Raw genomic sequence first — 20,544 nt, forward strand, 5'->3', positions numbered from 1 at the left:
CGCTCGGTTAATTACAGGCCCCACGATGCAACCTCAGCGACCTGGGTCAGGAGGTAGGCTCCTCGATTTAATAGCAGGAGCCTACCAGGTGCTAAACCGCTCCGATCCCCACCTGACTCAAGAACGTTGGTTATGCCTGGTTTCTACCCCACCCTATTATGAGGGATTAGCTATAATGGGCAATTTCTCTAATCATACCACACCGCCAGCAACTTGCTATCCCTCTGTGCAGCATAAGCTAACCCTGTCAGAGGTATCCGGGCAAGGACTTTGTGTAGGGGCCATACCCGCTGCCAGTCAGCCACTTTGTAATTCCACTGCCCCTCTTACCTCAGGAAGTTATTACCTGGCTGCCCCCAATAATACCTTGTGGGCCTGCAACACTGGCCTGACCCCTTGTATATCAGCCCAAGGCTGGAATGATAGTTCTGAATTTTGTATTTTAATCGAACTATGGCCTAAAATAGTTTACCATGAACCAGAAGAAGTTTATAGGCACTTTGAAAAAGGGACTCGATACCCTAGAGAACCTTTGTCTCTAACCCTGGCAATAATGCTGGGGGGACTAACGGTTGGGGGCATAGCCGCAGGGATTGGGACTGGGGCCACCGCCCTATCAGCGACCCATCAGTTCCTACAACTTCAACAAGCTATGCATGCCGATCTACAGGCGTTAGAAGAATCAGTAAGTGCCTTGGAGAAATCCTTGACCTCACTGTCTGAGGTAGTTCTACAGAACCGTAGAGGGCTAGATATCCTCTTTTTGCAAGAGGGAGGACTATGTGCGGCTCTAAAAGAGGAGTGCTGTTTCTATGCCGATCACACCGGACTAGTCAGAGACAATATGGCCAAACTTAGAGAGAGACTTAATCAGAGAGAAAAGCTCTTCAATGAAAGACAAAGTTGGTATGAAAGCTGGTTCAATAAGGCCCCCTGGTTCACCACTCTTGTTTCCTCTCTCATGGGCCCCTTAATTATAATTCTTTTAATTCTACTTTTCGGGCCTTGCATTCTAAATAGGTTAGTTCAGTTTATGAAGGACCGGCTCTCCGTCATACAGACGTTAGTGCTAACCCAGCAGTATCATCAACTCAAGCAGCTGGAGACGGAGATTGACTCTCCCTAGACCCGCAGAATGAAGGATTCCATTCTAAGCTAGAAGAAAAATGGGGGAATGAAAGAATAAAGTCCTAGCATAATACGTGACCCTGCTCACAATCTGCCTTCCCGCCTTCCCGGTTCCGAATACGTGACCCTGCTCACAATCTGCCTTCCCGCCTTTCCGGTTCTGAATACGTGACCCTGCTCACAATCTGCCTTCCCGCCTTCCCTGTTCTGGGTACGTGACTTAACTACGGCTTTGTTCAAACCACCCAATCAGACCCCTGTAACTATGCTTCTCGCTTCTGTAATCGCGCTTCCTGCTCCCGAGCCCTATAAAAACCTGTCACCCCAACCGAGAGGCGCGCAAGTCTTCCGAGAGACTTTGTCGCCCCGGGTACCCGTGTACTCAATAAAACCTCTTGCTGGTTGCATCCGAACAACTGGACTCGTTGATCTTTGGGTACGGGGTCTCCCTGACAGAAGACAACCTTCGGGGGGTCTTGCACCTTATCTGAAGAAAGAATAAAGAAAATGTGTTATAATTATACAATGGAGAGTTACTTGTTGTCATGAAATTTGCAGCCAAATGGATGGACCTAGAAAAAAAGTCACCTCTGTGAGTCCAACCCAGACCCAGAAAACCAAACATGATATGTATTTACTTATAAGTGGATATTAGCTGTTAAATAAAGGATAATTATGCTACAATCTACAGACCCTGAGAGGCTAAGAAGCAAAGAGGGTTTTGCGGGGGAGGGGCATATGGATCTCCCTGGGAAGGGGAAATAGAACTGATTTTGTGGGTGTTCTGGTGATAGTTGGGGATGGGAAGAGGAGGGATTATCCTGGGGATGCAAGGACAGAGGAGAAAGACTGGAATAGGTAGGTGTTTGGGGGTTTATGTGGAAATCTAGTGCAGTGGAAACTTCCCAGAACCTATGAGGGTGACCCTGGTGAGGACTCCTAGCAATGGAGGATGTGGAGCCTGAACTGTCCATTTTCCGTAAGCAGGCAAGTCTTCCAGTGGTGGGTCTGGGATTCCAATCCAGCCACAACACTTCTGACCCACCCCTATCTTGCCAGTAAGATGTGCAGGGTCAATTGTGGGTCAGAGCCTGGGGGAGTGGTCAGCCAATGACTGGTCTAACTTGAGGTCCATGCTGGGAGACACTGTCTAGGTGGCCAGCAACTAGAAGCTGAATGGATCACAGACCTAGGGTAGAGACAAACATGCTCTTGTGCCTAGATCTTAAGGTCCCCAAAGACCACCAGAAGCTGGATGACATATGCAAAAGCAAAGAGCTTTATTTGGGATTAAGCTCAGTCTCTCCATCGTCACCAATGCAGTGGATCAGAGAAGAGAGCCCTCAGCAGCTACAAGGCAGGGTTTTTATTTGGGGCTTGAGCAAGAACCTGGAATTCCCAGCTTAGCAGTTACATGATTGGATGATATTCAGCAAAGGCAAGCTTGTTACAAAGTGATTGGCTAACTAACATAACTAACATTGAGAGAGCTATCTGTAGACCTCAGGAATGTTAGGTAGGTAGGCTGCCCAGCACAGATGCCCCCCCCCCCGAGATAAGATACCTTTCCATTCTTGTGGATACCCCCAGGCTAGTCCTTGGGTAGGGAATTTTTGGTTTTCGTATTCCTGGAATTGGTGACCTATGGCTAGTTCCTGTGGCTGATGACTTTTTTGGGGGAAGGAGTCAGGCCTGGTCCTTTCAATGCCTGGCAAAAACAAACAAACAAATAAACAAGTCAGGGAGATGATTCCTAATGATATTCTGCTGTACTCTTAGATTGGTGCCTAGCCCTATTGTCATCAGAGAGGCTTCCTCTGACAGCTGATGGGAGCAGTTTAGAAAACCACAGCCAATCATTAGTCAGAGCTCAGGGAACCTCTTGGGTGAGGAGGAGGGAGGGAGGGATTATAGAATTCAGAACACCAGGAGAATGTGGGCCAAAGTTCACGAACCCCAAAAGACCAGGAATAAATAGAATCCGCTATAAATACATGAGGTTTTTAAATTGTATACACATTTGAACATAGGACACAAACCTCCTGTGGAAACAGGAGAGGAATGCGGCCCCGAGGTCTAGGGGTACAGAGTTTTTAAAGGGAAAAATCGAAAGCAGGGACTTACATGCTTTCGCATTACATGACTGGGTAAGGGAAATTGACTTTTGAAATGATTAGTCCACTTTAAGCATCAAGACTACAAACAGTTCTGGCCTGGTCATATGAGCCAGTTTCCTAGCAACTGTATTATTAGTGGGTGGGGAAAGAATGCAGTAAGGCTAGTTCTTTCGCTCAGGGCATTACTGGATATGTCTCCACCTTTAAAACAATACCCACTGATTTTTAAGTCTTTGGTCTCTTAAGTATCAGCTAAGTAGGGCTCACAGGGGCTCACAGAGATTGAAGCAAAAATTGAGGAGCCTTCATGGGTTTCCATGGCAAGTGCCTTTACCAACTCTGAGCTAGGTCATGGATTTACACTAGATCCACTGTAGGCATGCTGCGGTTATTTAGCTTAAATATTTTTGTGGGACTCCTCATAGTGGGACTGGGGGTGTCTCTGACTCTTTTGCCTACTCTTGGGACCATTTTCCTACTTCTGGGCTGCCTTGCTCAACATTGATATGAGAGTTTATGTCTATTCCTATTGTATCTTTTTATGCCATGTTTGGTCAATATTACTCTTTTCTGAAGGGAAACAGTGGCAGTGGATCTGGGAGGGGGGTCTGGGAGGGTTGGAGGGAGGGCAGGCTGTGGTTGGAATGAATTTTATGAAAGAAGAATAAATTAAAAAATAAAAGCAATGGCATAAACTTTTACGTCAAAATGAAACAGAACAAAACACTCCCTACCCCCAAAAGAAAGAACATAGACTTTTTGGAAAGAACTAATTTTTAATTTCAGACTTTCAGTATAATTACATTTAATTCATGTGAGGGACCAGCCCAACTCCATCTTAAAGATGGAAACCATTTTGTTACAAGGTCTGAACAAGTTATTTTCTGTTTGTTGCAAAATTCAAATTGACTGTGCTTAACTTGTTTCTGGAGTTTGACATGCTCCCCACTGTATGGCATTTGACTCACATCTTGAGGGGACCCTGATAAGATATTCTGCCAAATCACTCTGAAATGTTCAGCCAAGTTTCTCTGTAACCAAAATTCCTCTGGAAATCACCCAACCCTTGAGAACCCCCTGGTCTTGCAGGTCTTTTGGACTATACAAACCCTGTGTTCAATACTGTATCTTCAAACCCTGCTTTAGGGAGATAGCCTTGTATGAGAGAAAAACAAAACAGAACAAAACAAAACAACAAAACCAAACTTGCTTAAATTGACCAAAGAATTTAGGTAATGGTCTTTACTCTTATTGGGTGGGATTAACAGGTGTAGTTAGTGGCTAGCTCAGATTGGCAGAGTTTAGAAGGCTGGATGGCCCCAGGCTTCAGCTGTATGGGGGAGGTACAGAGACCCTCATTCTGCTGGAAGAGAAGAAGCCTGTGTGTAACTATCTTAACAACAACAACAACAACAATGATAATAAATAATAGTGTGTATGAGCATATTTACTCCAAGGCTCACATGTGGAGGGCAGAGGGCTGGTTCTCTCTTTCTACCTGTAAGTGGGTCCTGCAGATCAAATCCAGATGATTGGGTTTGCATAGCGAGTGCATTTACCCTCTGAGCTAAGGATCAGATGCAGGTCTGCATCAAGCACCTTTACTTATTTAATTATTTGGTCAGCTGCCAGTATGTGTCAGTTCTTAAATGCAATGTGACATTAAGTAAAGTAGACTTAATAATTAAGATATGGTAATTCTTTCCTGGGTACATAGCAGTGTGTTGCATACTGGGATTTTGAAACCGTATAACAGGTACTTATGAAAAGAGACTGTAGGAGCCTGGAGGCCAGCATGGGCTTTGATATGCAACCACAGGTGTATGTCAATGGAGAGCCACAGCTCCATTTTGCCAGAGGCAAGGGGGATGACTCCTTTGTAGACTGAAACTGTTTCTCAAGTTCCTGAGGAATGCTGGCTTTTATCTAATCACCAGAAGTCTTTCTGTTGTCCAGCTGGAGCTGGGCCAAGGCAATTATTTCTGGACATATGCAGCACTGCCCTTTGTAGTTTGGAGAACTGGAATGTCCTTTGGACCTGTCAGTAAGAAGTCAGACCTATGAAGCTTTCCCCAGGGACTGATAAGGATTTTATGGGCATCTAGGACACAGGTTATGCCCCTCCAGGCAGACAGATGGCTGACATACAGCTGGCAAGAGGAGATAAGCAATGGCTTTAGGAGCTTGTGTGCAAGTCATCATACTGTTTTGATGACTCCTAATTAGGAAAGTTGGGACTAGTAGAAGCAGGGAGGAGGGGAGTTCTTCCCCCTCATTGCATCCTATGCCTATGTTCCAGGCATCCACAGCTTCCCTGCTTGGCCATACAGCTAAGGGCTTGGCTGTGGAAACATGTCTCCAGTCTCACCTGTTTTCTTCTGTATTGGTGAGTTTTAGGGGTTAGCCTGGGAAGTATTTAAAAACAATCCCCATGTACAAAGGAATTAAAAACACCTTGTCAGTGCTGAATTTCAGAACAAGAATGGGAATCTACGAGGTTCCATTTGTTGGGAGGGGAAAATTAGAGAGGCAATATGCTTGGTTTAATTGTCTTAAATTGCTTTGGCTTGGTCAGGACACTTGCACATGTGTCCCAGCACTGGCCGCATTTCCCCCTTCTATACCAGAAGCATCAAGGCTTTCTCTCTCTTCCTTCCTTTATACCTTCTTCTTCTTTTCTTCTCCTCCTCTCTCCATTTGAAAACATTTTATTTATTTGGTGTGTGTGTATGTAACAAAAAGGAAAGGAACTTGACTGCTTGTAGATATAATGGAGGAGAAAGCTTATTATAGACATTTGGGAGAGCATAGCCAGAGGCAGGGTCATCTGGGAGTGTCCAGGGAAGATGATCCTGAGTCTAATGGGGAAAGGCAGGAAGGGAAAGGTAGAGGAAAGAGAGGGGAGCCGGGGAAAGCAGCCAGGAGGCACCAAGATGCAGATATCGGGTGTTAGGAAATGGGCGCCTGTAGAGGTTACACGCGGGTTCACAGATCACACCACGAGATCGTTCCACATGGGAGGTTTATTAGGGGAAGGGGGTAAGGGGTCGCAGGGAGATGAGGCAGAGAAGAGATGGGGGGGGGCTCCTGTTCTCTTTATAGGGTGATCCAGAGCATGCTCAGGTTCCAGGTGGTCAGCAGGTGTTTTGGGTGTCTTTCCAAATGCCTGATACCCGGTCTGTCAGGCCCCAGGGGCTGCCCGTAGAAGTGCCTGCTTGCTGATCCCAACATTCCTCCCTTTTTGTTTTATTAAAAAGTGAGGAGCCAGGAAGGAGTGATGGTGGGGGAAGGGCATAGGAACGACTTTTGCTCTTCAAGCTACTTCCTGCTGATTAGGGGCGTTGTCCATCTTGGGATATAGCTGGGCCACACCATCGGAGTCATAGTCATCTGGCTCTGTGGGCAGAGGTTGATAATCCTGTAAGAGTAACTGATTAATGGTTTGGTTAGAGATTTTTTTGTATTTGTTGTTGGAAAAATGTAGAGAGGAAGTTAATTAAGCAGGGTGCAAAAAGCAAAAGCAGAAAAACTAGCAAGAAAGGTGAGATAAGGGGCAGAATCCATTTCCATATGGGGTTTTGAAAGGCCCAAGAGCTAGACGCCTCCAGCTCTTCCTTTCGTTTTTGTAAATCCGTTGTTGGATTTTGTCCTTTCCTATACCCGACTGGTTGACATAAAAACAGCATTCCTCCTGGAGGAAAAGGCAGAGGCCACCTTCTTTAGCTGTGAGGAGATCCAATACACGTCGGTTTTGAAGTACTACTGCTGCCAGCGAGTCAGTCTGTCCTTGGAGGGTATTGTCTGAGCCACCTTTTGAAGGTCCTGGATGAATTGGGAAGAAAGCTGATAATACAGAGTTAGTGAGGTAGCTAATCCTGCTGTTCCGGTCCCTAAAGCTGCCGTGATTCCGGCAGCAGCCAGCAGGGGTAGGATTTGAATTGCCCTCTTTTCCTGCCGGGCAGATTTTGAGTCCACAACCGGGATTGGTAGGAGCTCTCTGTCGCTTATTACCCCCAGCTCAGGGAAAAGGAGTACCAGAGCGCAAACTCCTGACCAACAAGCAGGCAGATGATGGTAGACCTGAGTGCCACAAAGAATCGAAATATTATTTCCGGTAGGGCATTGGGGTTGAGATGAGGTTTCAAGGATTATAGTTTCATTACAGTCTAAAGAATTTAGTATTCCTACAGAGTGTGTCCCAGATGCCTTGAAACAGCTTGCCACGCCAAAGAGGGTGATATGAGAAAGGTAGGGGGTTGTGGCAACCGTAGAGTCAGGGCAGTTAGTAAATGGTGAGGTAAGGTTGTTTGACAGAGGCACTGCAGAGGCTGTCAGCGGTACCTCTGACTCGGTCTTCTGTGATACACACAGCCAGCAAGCTTCAAAATGGCCCGGTTGGGTCACATTAAGGAGCTTGTAGGCTGAGGTCAGAGTCTGGAGAAGGAGATTAAATGACAGGTTTGTGTCATTTATAAGAGGGGATCTTAGAGAGGTAATGATCTTAGAGGAGTGTTTAATTATCTCTTCTACTTCTCCCATTCCCAAATTTTGGGTAATTGGAACATATTTTCTTTGGATACGGATAGTACTTATCGGTAGACCGGGTGTGTAGCGGTGGTAGAGTTTTCCAACGACACCTCCTTCCCATCTGGCATCCCACGGGTCTTGGATGTGTAAGTAGAGAGTTTTTCTATACAGGTGAAGAAATTTTTTCTGTGCTGGTAAGTGGATTTGGCAAGACCAGTATGGGCAGCCTCCAGTATGGCCATTTTTTGCAATAATCCTTCGTTTGATCAAAGAGAAAGCAAACAAAAACTCTATCAAATAAGGGGGGAAGGGATAGAAGTGGGGGTGATGGCTATCTCAATCGGCTCCCAACAGCCTCCCGTAGAGCAGTTCGTTGACCCTATTTGTAGAGATTTTTTATTATCAATGATGGTTTCTTGAACCTCAAATCTCCATACGAAGGGATTACCTTTAACAGAAATAGGCAAGAGGGAGAGGAGGAAAGATGCATATCCAATCCAGTGGAGTCGAACACCGCTCCTGTGGTGAGGCCTCATTCTTCTGTAACTGGAGACAGGGTGGTTGATCTTGGCGTCCTTTGAAGCTTGAGGGAGCAGGGCCCTGTTGGGGTTGATATGTAGGAAGGGGCATTATCCTGAGGAGAGGGGGTGAAAGGCTTAAGGCGGGATAGATGAATCCAATGAGGGAAACCCTCAAGTTTAGCAGCTGTGGGAGTCACAAGAATCACCTTGAAAGGACCCTGCCATTTAGGAGAAAGGGTTGGGGAACTTTGGTTTGGAGGGGAAAGAAGGACCTGGTCCCCAGTGTTAATAGGAGATGGACAGGGGTTAGTGTATGGCCGTGGTAAACAGTGGTCAGTAAAGATCCATAAAAAGGAACGGAGATGACAGAGTAAGGGAGTAAGCAGGTGGTCAGGGAGAGGAGAGGATTTAGCTGAAAGACCAGAAGTTAGGACCGGTCTCCCGTACATGAGTTCAAAAGGTGAAATAGACAAGGGTTTTTTGGGGAGAGCTCGCAGCCTGAAAAGAGCCAGGGGGAGGAGTTTTACCCAATCGAGGTGGAGCTCTTGTGCTAGTTTAACGAGAATGTTCTTTAGGGATCCCTTAGTTCGTTCTATCTTTCCTGAGGATAGGGGATGGTACGGGATATGAAAATACCAAGGAATGTTAAGGGCTTTAGATAAGGTTTGGGAAATCTGAGAAGTGAACTCAGGGCCATTATCTGACTGAAGGGAAGTAGGAATTTCAAAGCGTGGGATAATCTCAAGGAGAAGGAGATTAGAAACTGTCTGAGCTCTCTTGTTGGTGGTGGGGAAAGCCTCCACCCATCCCGAGAATGTGTCCACCAGAACCAGGAGATACTGGACACGTTTCTGCTGGCATATGGGTAAAATCAAGTTGCCAGTCAGTCCCGGGGAGGGAGCCCCTAGCCTGGTGGGTAGGGAAAGGGGGGCTACGATATCCTGAGTTAGGATCTGAGGTCTGGCAGATCTTACAAGAGGCAGTAATGGTCTTTAGGAAGCGCAAGTCCTCAGAGGTAGGCTGCAGGTGAGCTCTAACAAAGACAAAGCTTGGCTGTTAGGATGGAAGAGCTGGTGTAGATAAGACAGGATCTGACGGGTGTCAGGAGAGGGCGGGGGAGATGTGGGTTGTAGTGTGAGGATGCTTTGTGGTGGGAGGGAGGAGTCTAGGCCTTTCACAGCCGCAGCCTTAGCTGCCTCATCAGCCCGGCCATTTCCTTTGGAAACTATGGAATCGTCCGTCCGGTGAGACCGGCAGTGGACTACTCCAATCGCTGTGGGAAGGTGGGAGGGTTCCAGCATGGCCATAATTTGGCTTGCATTCGTTACTGATCCTCCCTTTGCTGTGAGCAACCCACGCTCTCTCCAGATGGCAGCATGGGAGAGAAGAATATGAAAAGCATATTTAGAGTCTGTATAAATGTTGAGGGATTGTCCCTGGGCTAACTGAAAGGCTCGGGTAAGGGCTATTAATTCAGCCTGTTGGTTAGTGGTAAAGGCAGGGAGGGCTTGTGCCTCAATCACCTCAGTATCCGACACTATGGTTTCAGTGCAAGAGTGAGATGGGGAACAGTCAGAGTTAGGTCGGGGAAGGAGGTTTGAAATATTAAGGGGTGGGCATGGTTGGAAAGTGAGGGTAGAGTCCTCTATTAGCGCCACCTGGAGGAAAAGGACCCTGGAAGGAGATAAGGTTTGTAAGCCTTTGTATTTTAAAAGGTGAGCCAGATTGTGAGAAGAGAAGACAGTAATAGGTGACCCAAAAGTTAGTTTTTTTGACTCTAATAAGGAGCTCTGCAGCTGCCAGGGCACGAATACAGGGTGCCCATCCCTGGATTGTTAGGTCTAATTTTTTGATAAATAGGCTACAGGTGCAAAAGAAGGTCCCAATTGGTGGCCCAAAGCCCCAAGGGCATATCCCTCTTTTTCTGTTACATAAAGGGAGAAGGGACGGGTTAGGTCTGGAAGATGTAAGGCCGGGCCTCAAGAAGAGCCTGTTGGAGCCTCCGGAAGGGCTTAGTAACAGGTTTTAGAAGGGGTTCCTGTAAGGGGCCTAAGGCTGCCTCATATAAGGGGCGAGCAAGAAGGGAAAAGGAGGGGACCCAGGACCGTAAGAAACCGGCCATTCCCAGAAACGATAAGATTTCTTCTTTATTAGAGGGAACTGCCAGCGACCGTATTAGTTCTTTCCTGTCTAGGGTAATACCCTTGTGAGTTGGATTTATTGTTAGTCCCAGATAGGTGACTTCAGAAGTGGATAGCTGGACCTTGGAGGGTGAGACCCGACAGCCCTTGCTGGATAGGAAATTTAGAAGAGCAGAAGTGTTACTTTGGCTAACTTTTAGGGAGGGGCTACAAAGGAGAAGGTCATCTACATATTGTATAAGTTTAGACTTAGGGAGAGATAAGGAGAGTAGACCAGAGACTAGGGCCTGGCCAAAAAGGTGTGGACTGTCCCGGAACCCCTGGGGTAAAACAGTCCAGGTAAGCTGAGTAGAAACCAGGGTGTCAGGGTCAGTCCAGGTAAAGGCAAAGATATTTTGTGATTGGGCATCTAAGGGAATAGAGAAAAATGCATCCTTGAGATCTAGGACTGAGAAATGGGAAGTGCCTGAGGGGATGGTGGAAAGCAGGGTATACGGGTTAGCTACCACAGGGTGGAGGGGAACGACTGCAGAGTTTAGTAGGCGGAGATCCTGAACTAGGCAAAAGGTTCCATTGGGCTTTTTAACTGCCAGGATGGGGGTATTAAAAGGGGAAGAGGTAGGGCAGAGGAGTTTTTTCCTTAGAAGATCAGAGATAATAGGCTTAAGTCCCCTAAGGCTCTTAAGAGGAAGAGGGTATTGAGCCTGAACAATATACTGGGTGGGGTCTCGTAGCTGAATGGTTACAGGGGTATGGTGGCTAGCCACAGAAGGGTTTTGGACATCCCAAACCTGGGGGTCCACTTGAGAGGCTGGTAAGGGAAGCGACGTGTCAGAGCTGGTAGGTAAGGTGGCTAGGAGGAGAGAGGACACTGGCGAGCTTGGGGTCAGGCGGATGGGTGGAGTGAAGGAAATAGAGGCCCCTACTTTGACTAAAAAGTCCCTTCCCATTAGGGGAACTGGACAGGCTGGCATTACTAAGAAGGAATGAGACAAGGGGACTCCCGTAAAAATACAATTAAGTGGTGGAGTCCGGCAGGGCCGGCAAGGCTGTCCCCCTACCGCGACAATAGAGGAATTACAAGGAAAAGTGGGACCCCAGTACTCCGTTAGGACTGAGTAAGTGGCTCCGGTGTCCACAAGGAAGGAGATGGCTCGCCCTGATTCCGTGATAATTACCCGAGGCTCCCTGTTTGTGATGGCAGTGATTGGGTTAAGGGAACCCGGGCACCTTCAATTGTCCGTAGCCAGGCCTAGGATATCGGCCGGAGGGCTATCTGGGGGTGATGCCCCCATATCACGGGAGAAACGGTGGCAGTCAACACCCCAATGTCCCTCTTGGTGGCATTTTGGACATGGCCCCGGTGGCTTTCAGGGGTTAGGGCAAGCCTTGGCCCAGTGACCTTTTTGACCACATTTGAAACAGGGACCCAGTGGTACTCATCCCTTAGAGCGAAAGGGAGCCCGGGTAGTGCCCGAGACCGGTCGGATAGCCTGGGCCAACATTTGGTATTTTTGTCTGCGGGCTTTTTCATCTCTCCCATGGAATACCTTAAAGGCCAGCACTAAGACTTCTGCCTGTGGAGTCAGAGGTCCCCTTTCCAAGGATTTAAGTTTTGCCCTGATGTCGGGGTAACTTTGGGAGAAAAAGTAGGTCATTAGGAGTTGTCTGCCCTCTATACTTTCGGGGTCTAGATTGGTATGTTGTAAGAGGGCCTGTGTAAGGCGCTCTAGGAACTGAGACAGATTTTCATTCTTGTCCTGAATGACCTCCTGAAGCTTTTGATAATTAACTGGCTTAAGAGCAGCCTTGCGGAGACCAGCCAGGAGGCAAGTTGTAAACTGGTCCCTAGCTAGAATGCCCTCTGGGGTATTACAATTCCAATTTGGGTCCTGGTCTGGTACCGCCCCAGCCCCCACGGGGTGTGAAGCGTTTGTTTGGTGAACCTCATCTGCATATCCTCTGGCCTGTTCCCAAACTCACTTGCGCTCCTCAGGTAATAGGTTATTGGCAAGGATCATATAAATGTCATGGAAGGTGAGATTATAAGATTGAGTGAGATATTGAAATTCTTTAATGAAGGTAGAAGGATTAGAGGTGTAGGACCCTAATCTCTTTTCTACTTGAGAAAGTTCAGTTAATGAGAAGGGAACATGCACCCTAATTAAGCCGTCTATACCTGCTACTTCTCTTAAGGGAAGGATGGAGGCCGGCTTAGGTTGAGCGGAGATATCAGATTTTATTGAAGAGCAGGAACGGGTTGTGGGTGGGGTGAAAGTGGGTGCCAATGTGAGGCAAGTGGGATGGTCTGTTGATGAAGGAAGGAGCGAGGATTTTGGAGAGACCGAAGGAGGGGGGGTGGGGGGGAGGGGGAAGGGCCTGAAGGTTGTGAGGATTTTAGAGAAGCACGAGGAGGAGAGACTGGGACAGATTTTGGAGGTTGTGAAGATTTTGTAGAGGCCGGAGGTTGAGGGCGGCGCGGTGGAGCTTCATCCGCTGGGTCAAAAGTAGAGAGCTCCTCAGATTGAGGCTTTATTGTTAGGAGGAGTTGAGTAGGAGAACAGGAGGAGCAGAGGTGAGGTTTAGAACGAAGGAACAGGAAAGCTTGAATGTAGGGCACCTCCTTCCATTTTGCAGTTTGCTGACAGTGTTTAAGAAGGTCCTGTAAAATACCGGGATTTAAAGTGCCAATTTGGACCCTTACCTAACGAGTATGTAGGCCAAGTCTTATTACAGAGGTGTATGAGTTTGGAAGTCTTTAAAATTATGTAGAAGACATCCCAGTGGAGAACTCGGGGGAATAGGCGGCGCATGGGTGTTACCCATTGAGAGCCGAGGGGAGACGAAGCCTTGCAATGGCGTCCCAGAATAAGGCAAGTCTCCGGAGAGAGAAATCCGGTCTGGCCAATCTCTTGTCAGAGTTTTGGCCAGGGATCAAAGGCTTGGTGCCCCATGGCACCGCTGAAAGGACGCGCTTCTTTATTTGCCTAGCTAGGACTCTGTGCAGGAGCACCTAGAGAAGAAGCGGTGTAGAAGGCTCCCAAGGGGAACTGAGACCCTAGTGGACATATGTTGACCCAAGGGGAAACTCACCAATGTAGCCGGTGATGGGCGACTTTGTAGCGAACTGCAGGCAGGAAAGTGGGGATCTCGGGCAGATCTGGAAAAAAATAGGTCCCCAGAAGCTCGGCACGTTCCGTAAAACTAATGGGGGTCACCTAATCCGGCCCTTGCACCAATGTTAGGAAATGGGCGCCTGTAGAGGTTACACGCGGGTTCACAGATCACACCACAAGATCGTTCCACGTGGGAGGTTTATTAGGGGAAGGGGGTAAGGGGTCGCAGGGAGACGAGGCAGAGAAGAGAGGGGGAGGGGGCTCCTGTTCTCTTTATAGGATGATCCAGAGCATGCTCAGGTGGTTCCAGGTGGTCAGCAGGTGTTCTGGGTGTCTTTCCAAATGCCTGATACCCGGTCTGTCAGGCCCCAGGGGCTGCCCTTAGAAGTGCCTGCTTGCTGATCCCAACATCTGGCAACCAAATGGTTGGTTCTTCCTGCTTATGTTGCAGGGTCATTGTTGGGGAGGGAGACCCAAAGAAGCTGGAATGTTGGCCAACTCTGGGAAGATCAGGCTGTTTCCCTTGCTGTCCAGGCTCTGCAGGACCATCTGAGGCCAGGAAAGTGCAGGCTACATGTTGGAGCAGTGTGTGAGGCTGGACACTTTGAAGCTGCCCAGGATGTAGATTTTGAGGGAATTGGTGCTGGATCAGTCTGTTGTTCACTTGAGATCTGTTGGAGAGGTAGATCATGGAAGGAAGGTAAAGTTAAGGAGGTTAGGGAAAATTTTTATCTTGACTGTATGAGGAGTCCTAAGACCAGGGGAGAGGGACATCCTGTAATACCCAGTTCACAAGCCCCCAAATGACCAACAGGAATCTATTCCATTGTGAAACACTCGAGGGTCTTTATTTCAAGCTCGAGCTGGGTGGCTGCCCTTTACAAAGACAAAGGAGCAAGCAACCCCACCCCCACTCCCGCTCCAGGAGAACAAGGTTTTAAAGGGACAAAATGCAAGCGGGGAAGTGCAAGTCTTGGCATTACAGGATTGGGTAAGGGGGGGGGGTCTCTAGGGGAGCTGACCTTTAAAATGATTGGTCTGTTTTTAGGCTCCAAGACCGCAAATGATCAGGCCTGGCTACCTGGGGGACACCTCACTTCTAGTACTGCCTCGATTCGATTCATGCAGGTTAGGCTGTAGTGTTGGGGTGGGGGTAGTAGGGCTAGTACATCCCATGGGCTTTCTTAGGAGCTATGTGACATGACTCCAGCCACACCCTGGGGTTTATCTGGGTGGGGGACTGCTGCTGGCCTTCTGCTCTGAAAGGAATGTGGTCTGGTGATTTTGCCCCAGCCCCAGGAATTAACCACTCAATCCCACCCTCAGGAAAAGGCAGTAGGCAGAAAAACTTACGCTGTTGGTTGACAGGACTACTTATTTGGGGTCCATCTGACCTGTGAGACGTGGATCCAATTTGATTCTCTGCAGCTTACAAGATTTTTTTTTAAGTTTATAAAAAGAGATATGTTAGCATTACCATTGTTTGTAATGTACTGAAAGCCACATTATAGAAAAGTCAGTAGACTCATGGCTTTTAATTACAGCATAAACTTGTAAACCCAAAAATGATTTTGGGTTAAAAGCATTAACACACTTTCCGGAGTGCTGAGTATATATGTTTTTAGCACAATGGGAAGGCATTTTTAAAGTCTGTACTTAGAAAATAAGCAAAGGAAATTTAAAAATTTAAAAAAATTGAACTTCTGATTTTGAGAATATTATCAGTGCTTTACTAGAACTAGATTAATAGCTTATCAGAAATCCATTGATTGTTAAAATTCTGAACCTTTGAAGTCTTAGTAAATGGTAGCATAGTGAGAGCATTTTTTATTTTTTGTACACCTTAAGATTAGTTTTAAAAAGTCCAATTATTTACCTTGAGACTCAGGAGCTTGATTACTATTTGTGAAGCAAGTCACTTTAAATAAAGAAGTAGTAAAAAGTTACTTTGAAACCTGTTTTGTGAGGTTACTTATTTATTTTTTTAGAGCCTAATAGCAAGGTAAACCCCTGGTCAGCTGGAGGCTTAGAAGCTCTAGATAAGGAGGCCTGAAGCCTGGGTTTTACATATGAAGAGAACTGAGAAGTTCCCTGAAGTTTTAAGGGGGAGCTGGGTTCTTGCTGGAGTTAAAGCTACAGTTAGGCAATCAATATTGTCAGAGATCTGAGAAGGATAAATCAGTTCAAAGTTTAAACTAAATGGTCTATATATCAGTTAAAAAGAAAGAGACATCCCCATTACCCAAGATAGATTACCTTAGTTTCTGGTGGTTTCCATCAATTCTTGGGGGGGGGGAGGGAGGCAGTGGTCAGTCTTCAGGTGTTATACAGGACAACAGTTAATCTTTAGATGTCATACAGGGCAGAATAAACCCTTGGTTACCAGACTCAGACTCTGATAATTTTTCTGTAGAACTACTTGGGAGGAGATCGATCTTATTTTGATCAGGCTGCCAGGGCTCTGCTCAAACTGTGGACAATAAGGCATGGAGCAGTTTTCCCAATGATTAGCATTATCATGGTCCAGGTGGAGTCATCATGCTCAATATCCTCCTCCTCCTCTTCCCACTTCTTTTCCATCTCCTCCTCCCAGCTCTCTACTCCAGGCTGGCCTTGAACTCACAGGGATCTGCCTGCCTCTGCCTTCCCAGTGTTGAGATTAAAGGCATGTGTCACCTACCCCGCCCTATATTTTCTTTGAGTAGCTTAAGGGTTCCCCCCAGGAAGGGGTTCTGTCTGTTATGGGAAGCTTAAACAGTTTAAATACCATATTCAGCAGATCTTGGAAGAGTTTAAGGACCATCTATCTATTAATTATCCCTAATTTTAGGCTTTAGGCTTAAGTTTGAAAACATGTACAGAGGCTTGTCACTAAATGAACGGTTCGTAAGTCAGTAGCTTATATAAGCTTGTATAGGAATTTAGAACTTAATCCCTTTTAATTATGAGACTTAAAAATTTGTGTTGAAGATTTAATTGAATTTACCTTTAGCATCAAAGAAGTTTTTAGCATCACAGTTTTTGTATGACTTAGTTTATTCAAATAGCTAATGTTTAACTATTAAACAAAGGAGCTAGACAAATATTACTGTGAACCTGAGTAGACCCTAGGAATTTATAAACCTTGATTATTAAACATACCTTAGTTATCAAACATATGTTGTTATTGTAATTTTTTTTAGAAGCCTGGTGTTGAACAGTTAGCAGAGTAGTAAGAGATCTTAAATCAGATTTTGTGAATTTGAGTATACTTTTATAACCTTAAATTTTAGTGTTATTCAAAAATTCATATCAATCAAAATATTTTAGAGACCTTAGGTTGTTTCCTTAGTCTAAGAAGATACAATGATAAAGTAAAGGCTCAGTGGGACTGAGAAGCTTTAGAATCGTTGCATTATACCAGGTGGTGAAGTCACCACATTATACCATGTGAAGTCACATGGCACGTATTCTTTAACCTTAGTAAAGATGGTTGCCAACCATTTGGTTACAGAAGCATGTGACTGCAGGCTGGGGCCAGAGAGATAGCCTCGTGGAACTGCAGGTTGTCTGTAGCTCCTAGGGGAAGGTGAGAGAAAGCTAGAAGAGAGCAGGGGAAAAGTGAGCCAGTAATAGAGAGAGACAAAGGGTGGAGCAGGCCAAGGCTGAGAGGAGCTAGTAGCTGAGGTGGATAATGTGTCTTAGGGTCATGAATTTCCATCGGGGCATCCTCAAGCAGAATGGGGAACTTGTCCAAGAAAAACATTCCAAATCACAGAGGAAAAGCTTCTGTCTCTTTTCTGAGATTGGAGTCCAGTGGAGGACGGGGGAGCTTCCTGGCACATCACTGTCTTTATTTTTATTAAAATAATTTATTTATTACAATTTATTCACTTTATATCACAGCTGTAGCCACACCCTCATCCCCACCCAATCCCACTGTCTTTCCCTCTTCTATGCTTTTCCCCCAGTCTACTGATATGGGAGGTCCTCCTACTCTCTGATCCTAGCCTATCAGATCTCATCAGGACTGGCTGCATTGCCCTCCTCTGTGGCCTGGTAAAGCTGCTGCTCCCTCAGCAGATGGTGATCAAAGAGCCAGCCACTGAGTTCATGCCAGATATAGTCCCTATTCCAATTATTAGGGTACCCTCTTGGACACTGAGCTGCCATAGGCTACAACTGTGCAGGGGTACTAGGTTATCTCCATGCATGGTTCTTTGTTGGAGTATCAGTCTCACAAAAGACCCCTGTACCCAGATTTTTTTTGGTTCTGTTGCTCTCCTTGTGGAGCTCCTGTCCCCTCCATGTCTTTCTGTCTCCCCCTTCTTTCATATGATTCCTTGCACTCTGTCGAAAGTTTGGCTATGAGTCTCAGCATCTGCTTTGATATCCTGCCTGGTAGAGTCTTTCAGAGGTCCTCTGTGGTGAGCTCCTGTTCTGTTTCCTGTTTTCTCCCTCTTTTGATGTCCATCCTGTTTGCCTTTCTGAATGAGAATTGAGCATCTTACCCAGGGTCCTCCTTCTTGCTTGACTTCTTTAGGTGTATAGATTTTAGTATGATTATCCTATATTATGTCTAATATCCACATATAAGTGAGTATATACCATAGGTGGCTTTATGCTTCCGGGATACCTCACTCATGATGATCTTTTCTAGTTCCCACCATTTGCCTGCAAATTTCATGATTTCCTTGTTTTTAATTGCTGAGTAGTATTCCATTATGTAAATGTACCACAATTTCTGCATCCATTCCTCAATTGAGGGGCATCTGGGTTGTTTCCAGCTTCTGGCTATTACAAATAAAGCTGCTACAAACATGGTTGAGCAAATGTCCTAATTGTATACTTAAGCTTTTTTTTAGATATATGCCTAGGAGTAGTATAGCTTGATCTTGTGCTAGCACTATTCTTAATTGATTGAGAAAATGCCAGATTGATTTCCAAAGTGGTTGTAAAAGTTTCCATTCCCACCAGCAATGGAAAAGGGTTCCCCTTTCTCCATATCCTCTCCAGCATGTGTTGTCACTTGAGTTTTTGATCTTAGCCATTCTGATGGGTGTAAAGTAAAATCTCAGGGTTGTTTTGATTTGCATTTCCCTGATGACTAAGGACGTTGAGCATTTCTTTAAGTGTTTCTCTGCCATTCAATATTCCTCTATTGAGAAGTCTCTGTTTAGCTCTGTACCCCATTTTTTAATTGGATTACTTGATTTGTTGCCGTTAAACTTTTTGAGTTCTTTATATGTTCTGGATATTAGCCCTCTGTCAGATATAAGGTTGGTGAAGATCTTTTCCCAGTCTGTAGGCTATTGTTTTGTACTGATGACAGTGCCCTTTGCTTTACAGAAGCTTTTCAGTTTCATGAGGTCCCATCTATTGATTGTTGTTCTTAGATCCTGTGCTGTTGGTGTTCTCTTCAAGAAGTTGTCTCCTGGGCCAATGAGCTTAAGGCTCGTCCCTACTTTTTCTTCTAACGGATTTACTCTGTCTGGTTTAATGTTGAGGTCTTTGATTCACTTGGACTTTAGTTTTGTGTAGGGTGATAAGTATGGATCTATTTACATTTTTCTATATGTGGATATCCAGTTAGGTCAGCACCATTTGTTGAACATGCTATCTTTTTTCCATTGTATGGTTTTGGCATCTTTATCAAAAATCAGGTGTCCATAAGTGTGAGGATTTATTTCAGGGTTTTCTATTTGATTCGATTGATACACCACTCAGTTTCTATGCCAGTACCATGCAGTTTTTATTACTGCTGCTTTATAGTATAGGTTGAGATCAGGGATGGAGATACCTCCAGAAGATCTTTTATTGTAGAGGATTGTTTTAGCAATTCTGGGTTTCTTGTTATCCCATATGAACTTGAGAATTTTTCTTTCAAGGTCTGTAAAGAATTGTGTTGGTAATTTGATAGGAATTGCATTGAATCTGTAGATTGCTTTTGGTAAGATGGCCATTTTTACTATGTTAATCCTGCCAAATCATGAGCATGGGAGATCTTTCCATCTTCTGATATCTTCTAATTCTTTCTTCAGAGACTGGAAAGTTTTTTTCATACAAGTCTTTGACTTGCTTGGTTAGAGCCACACCAAAGTACTTTATGTCCTTTGTGGCTATTGTGAAGGGTGTTGTTTCCCTAATTTCTTTCTCAGCCTTTTTGTCTTTTGTATACAGGAGGGCTACTGATTTTTTTGAGTTAATTTTGTATCCAGCCACTTTGTTGAAGGTGTTTATCACCTGTAGGAGTTCCCTGGTAGACTTTTTGGGGTCACTTATGTATACTATCACATCATCTGCAAGTAATGATACTTTGACTTCTTCCTTTCCAATTTGTATCCCCTTGATCTCCTTCAATTGTCTTATTGCTCTAGCAAGGACTTCAGGAATGATGTTGATGAGATATGGAGAGTGCGGGTAGCCTTGCCTTGTCCCTGATTTCAGGGGGATTGATTTAAGTTTCTCTCCATTTAGTTTGATGTTGGCTATAGGCTTGCTGTATATTGCCTTTACAATGTGTAGGTATGTGCCTTGTATCTCTGATCTCTCCAAGACTTTAAACATGAATGGGTGTTGGATTTTATCAAACACTTTTTCAGCACCTAAGGAGATTATCATGTGGTTTTTTCTTTCAGTTTGTTAATATAGTGGATCACATTGATGGATTTCCATATACTGAATCACGCCTGTATACCTGGGATGAAGCCTACTTGGTCACAGTGGATGATATCTTTGATGTGTTCTTGGATTCGGTTTGCAAGTATTTTGTTGAGTATTTTTGCATCAATGTTCATAAGAGAGATTGGCCTGAAATTCTCTTTATTTGTTGGGTCTTTGTGAGGTTTAGGTACCAAGGTGACTTTGGCTTCATAGAATAAGTTTGGTAGTGTTCCTTCTGTTTCTATTTTGTGGAATAGTTTGAAAAGTATTGGTGTTAGCTCTTCTTTGAAGGTCTGGTAGAATTCTGCACTGAAAGTATCTGGCCCTGGGCTTCTTTTGGATGTGAGACTTT

The 20,544-nt window shown here is 45.4% G+C and overlaps 1 protein-coding gene across 1 annotated transcript in view; it reads left to right on the forward strand.

Annotated features, from left to right (window-relative positions):
- Nucleotides 1-5,526: 5,526 nt before the first annotated feature.
- LOC110540277 (platelet glycoprotein VI) overlaps nucleotides 5,527-20,544 on the forward strand; it is a 34,767-nt gene continuing 19,749 nt past the window's right edge. Inside the window, exon 1 of the mRNA XM_060366258.1 lies at nucleotides 5,527-5,631. Coding sequence (XP_060222241.1) covers nucleotides 5,598-5,631 — 34 coding nt within the window. The 5' untranslated portion in view covers nucleotides 5,527-5,597. The remainder of the gene's footprint in view (nucleotides 5,632-20,544) is intronic.

This window comes from Meriones unguiculatus, chromosome 14 (assembly GCF_030254825.1).
Source record: "Meriones unguiculatus strain TT.TT164.6M chromosome 14, Bangor_MerUng_6.1, whole genome shotgun sequence".
NCBI classification, from domain to species: Eukaryota; Metazoa; Chordata; class Mammalia; order Rodentia; family Muridae; genus Meriones; species Meriones unguiculatus.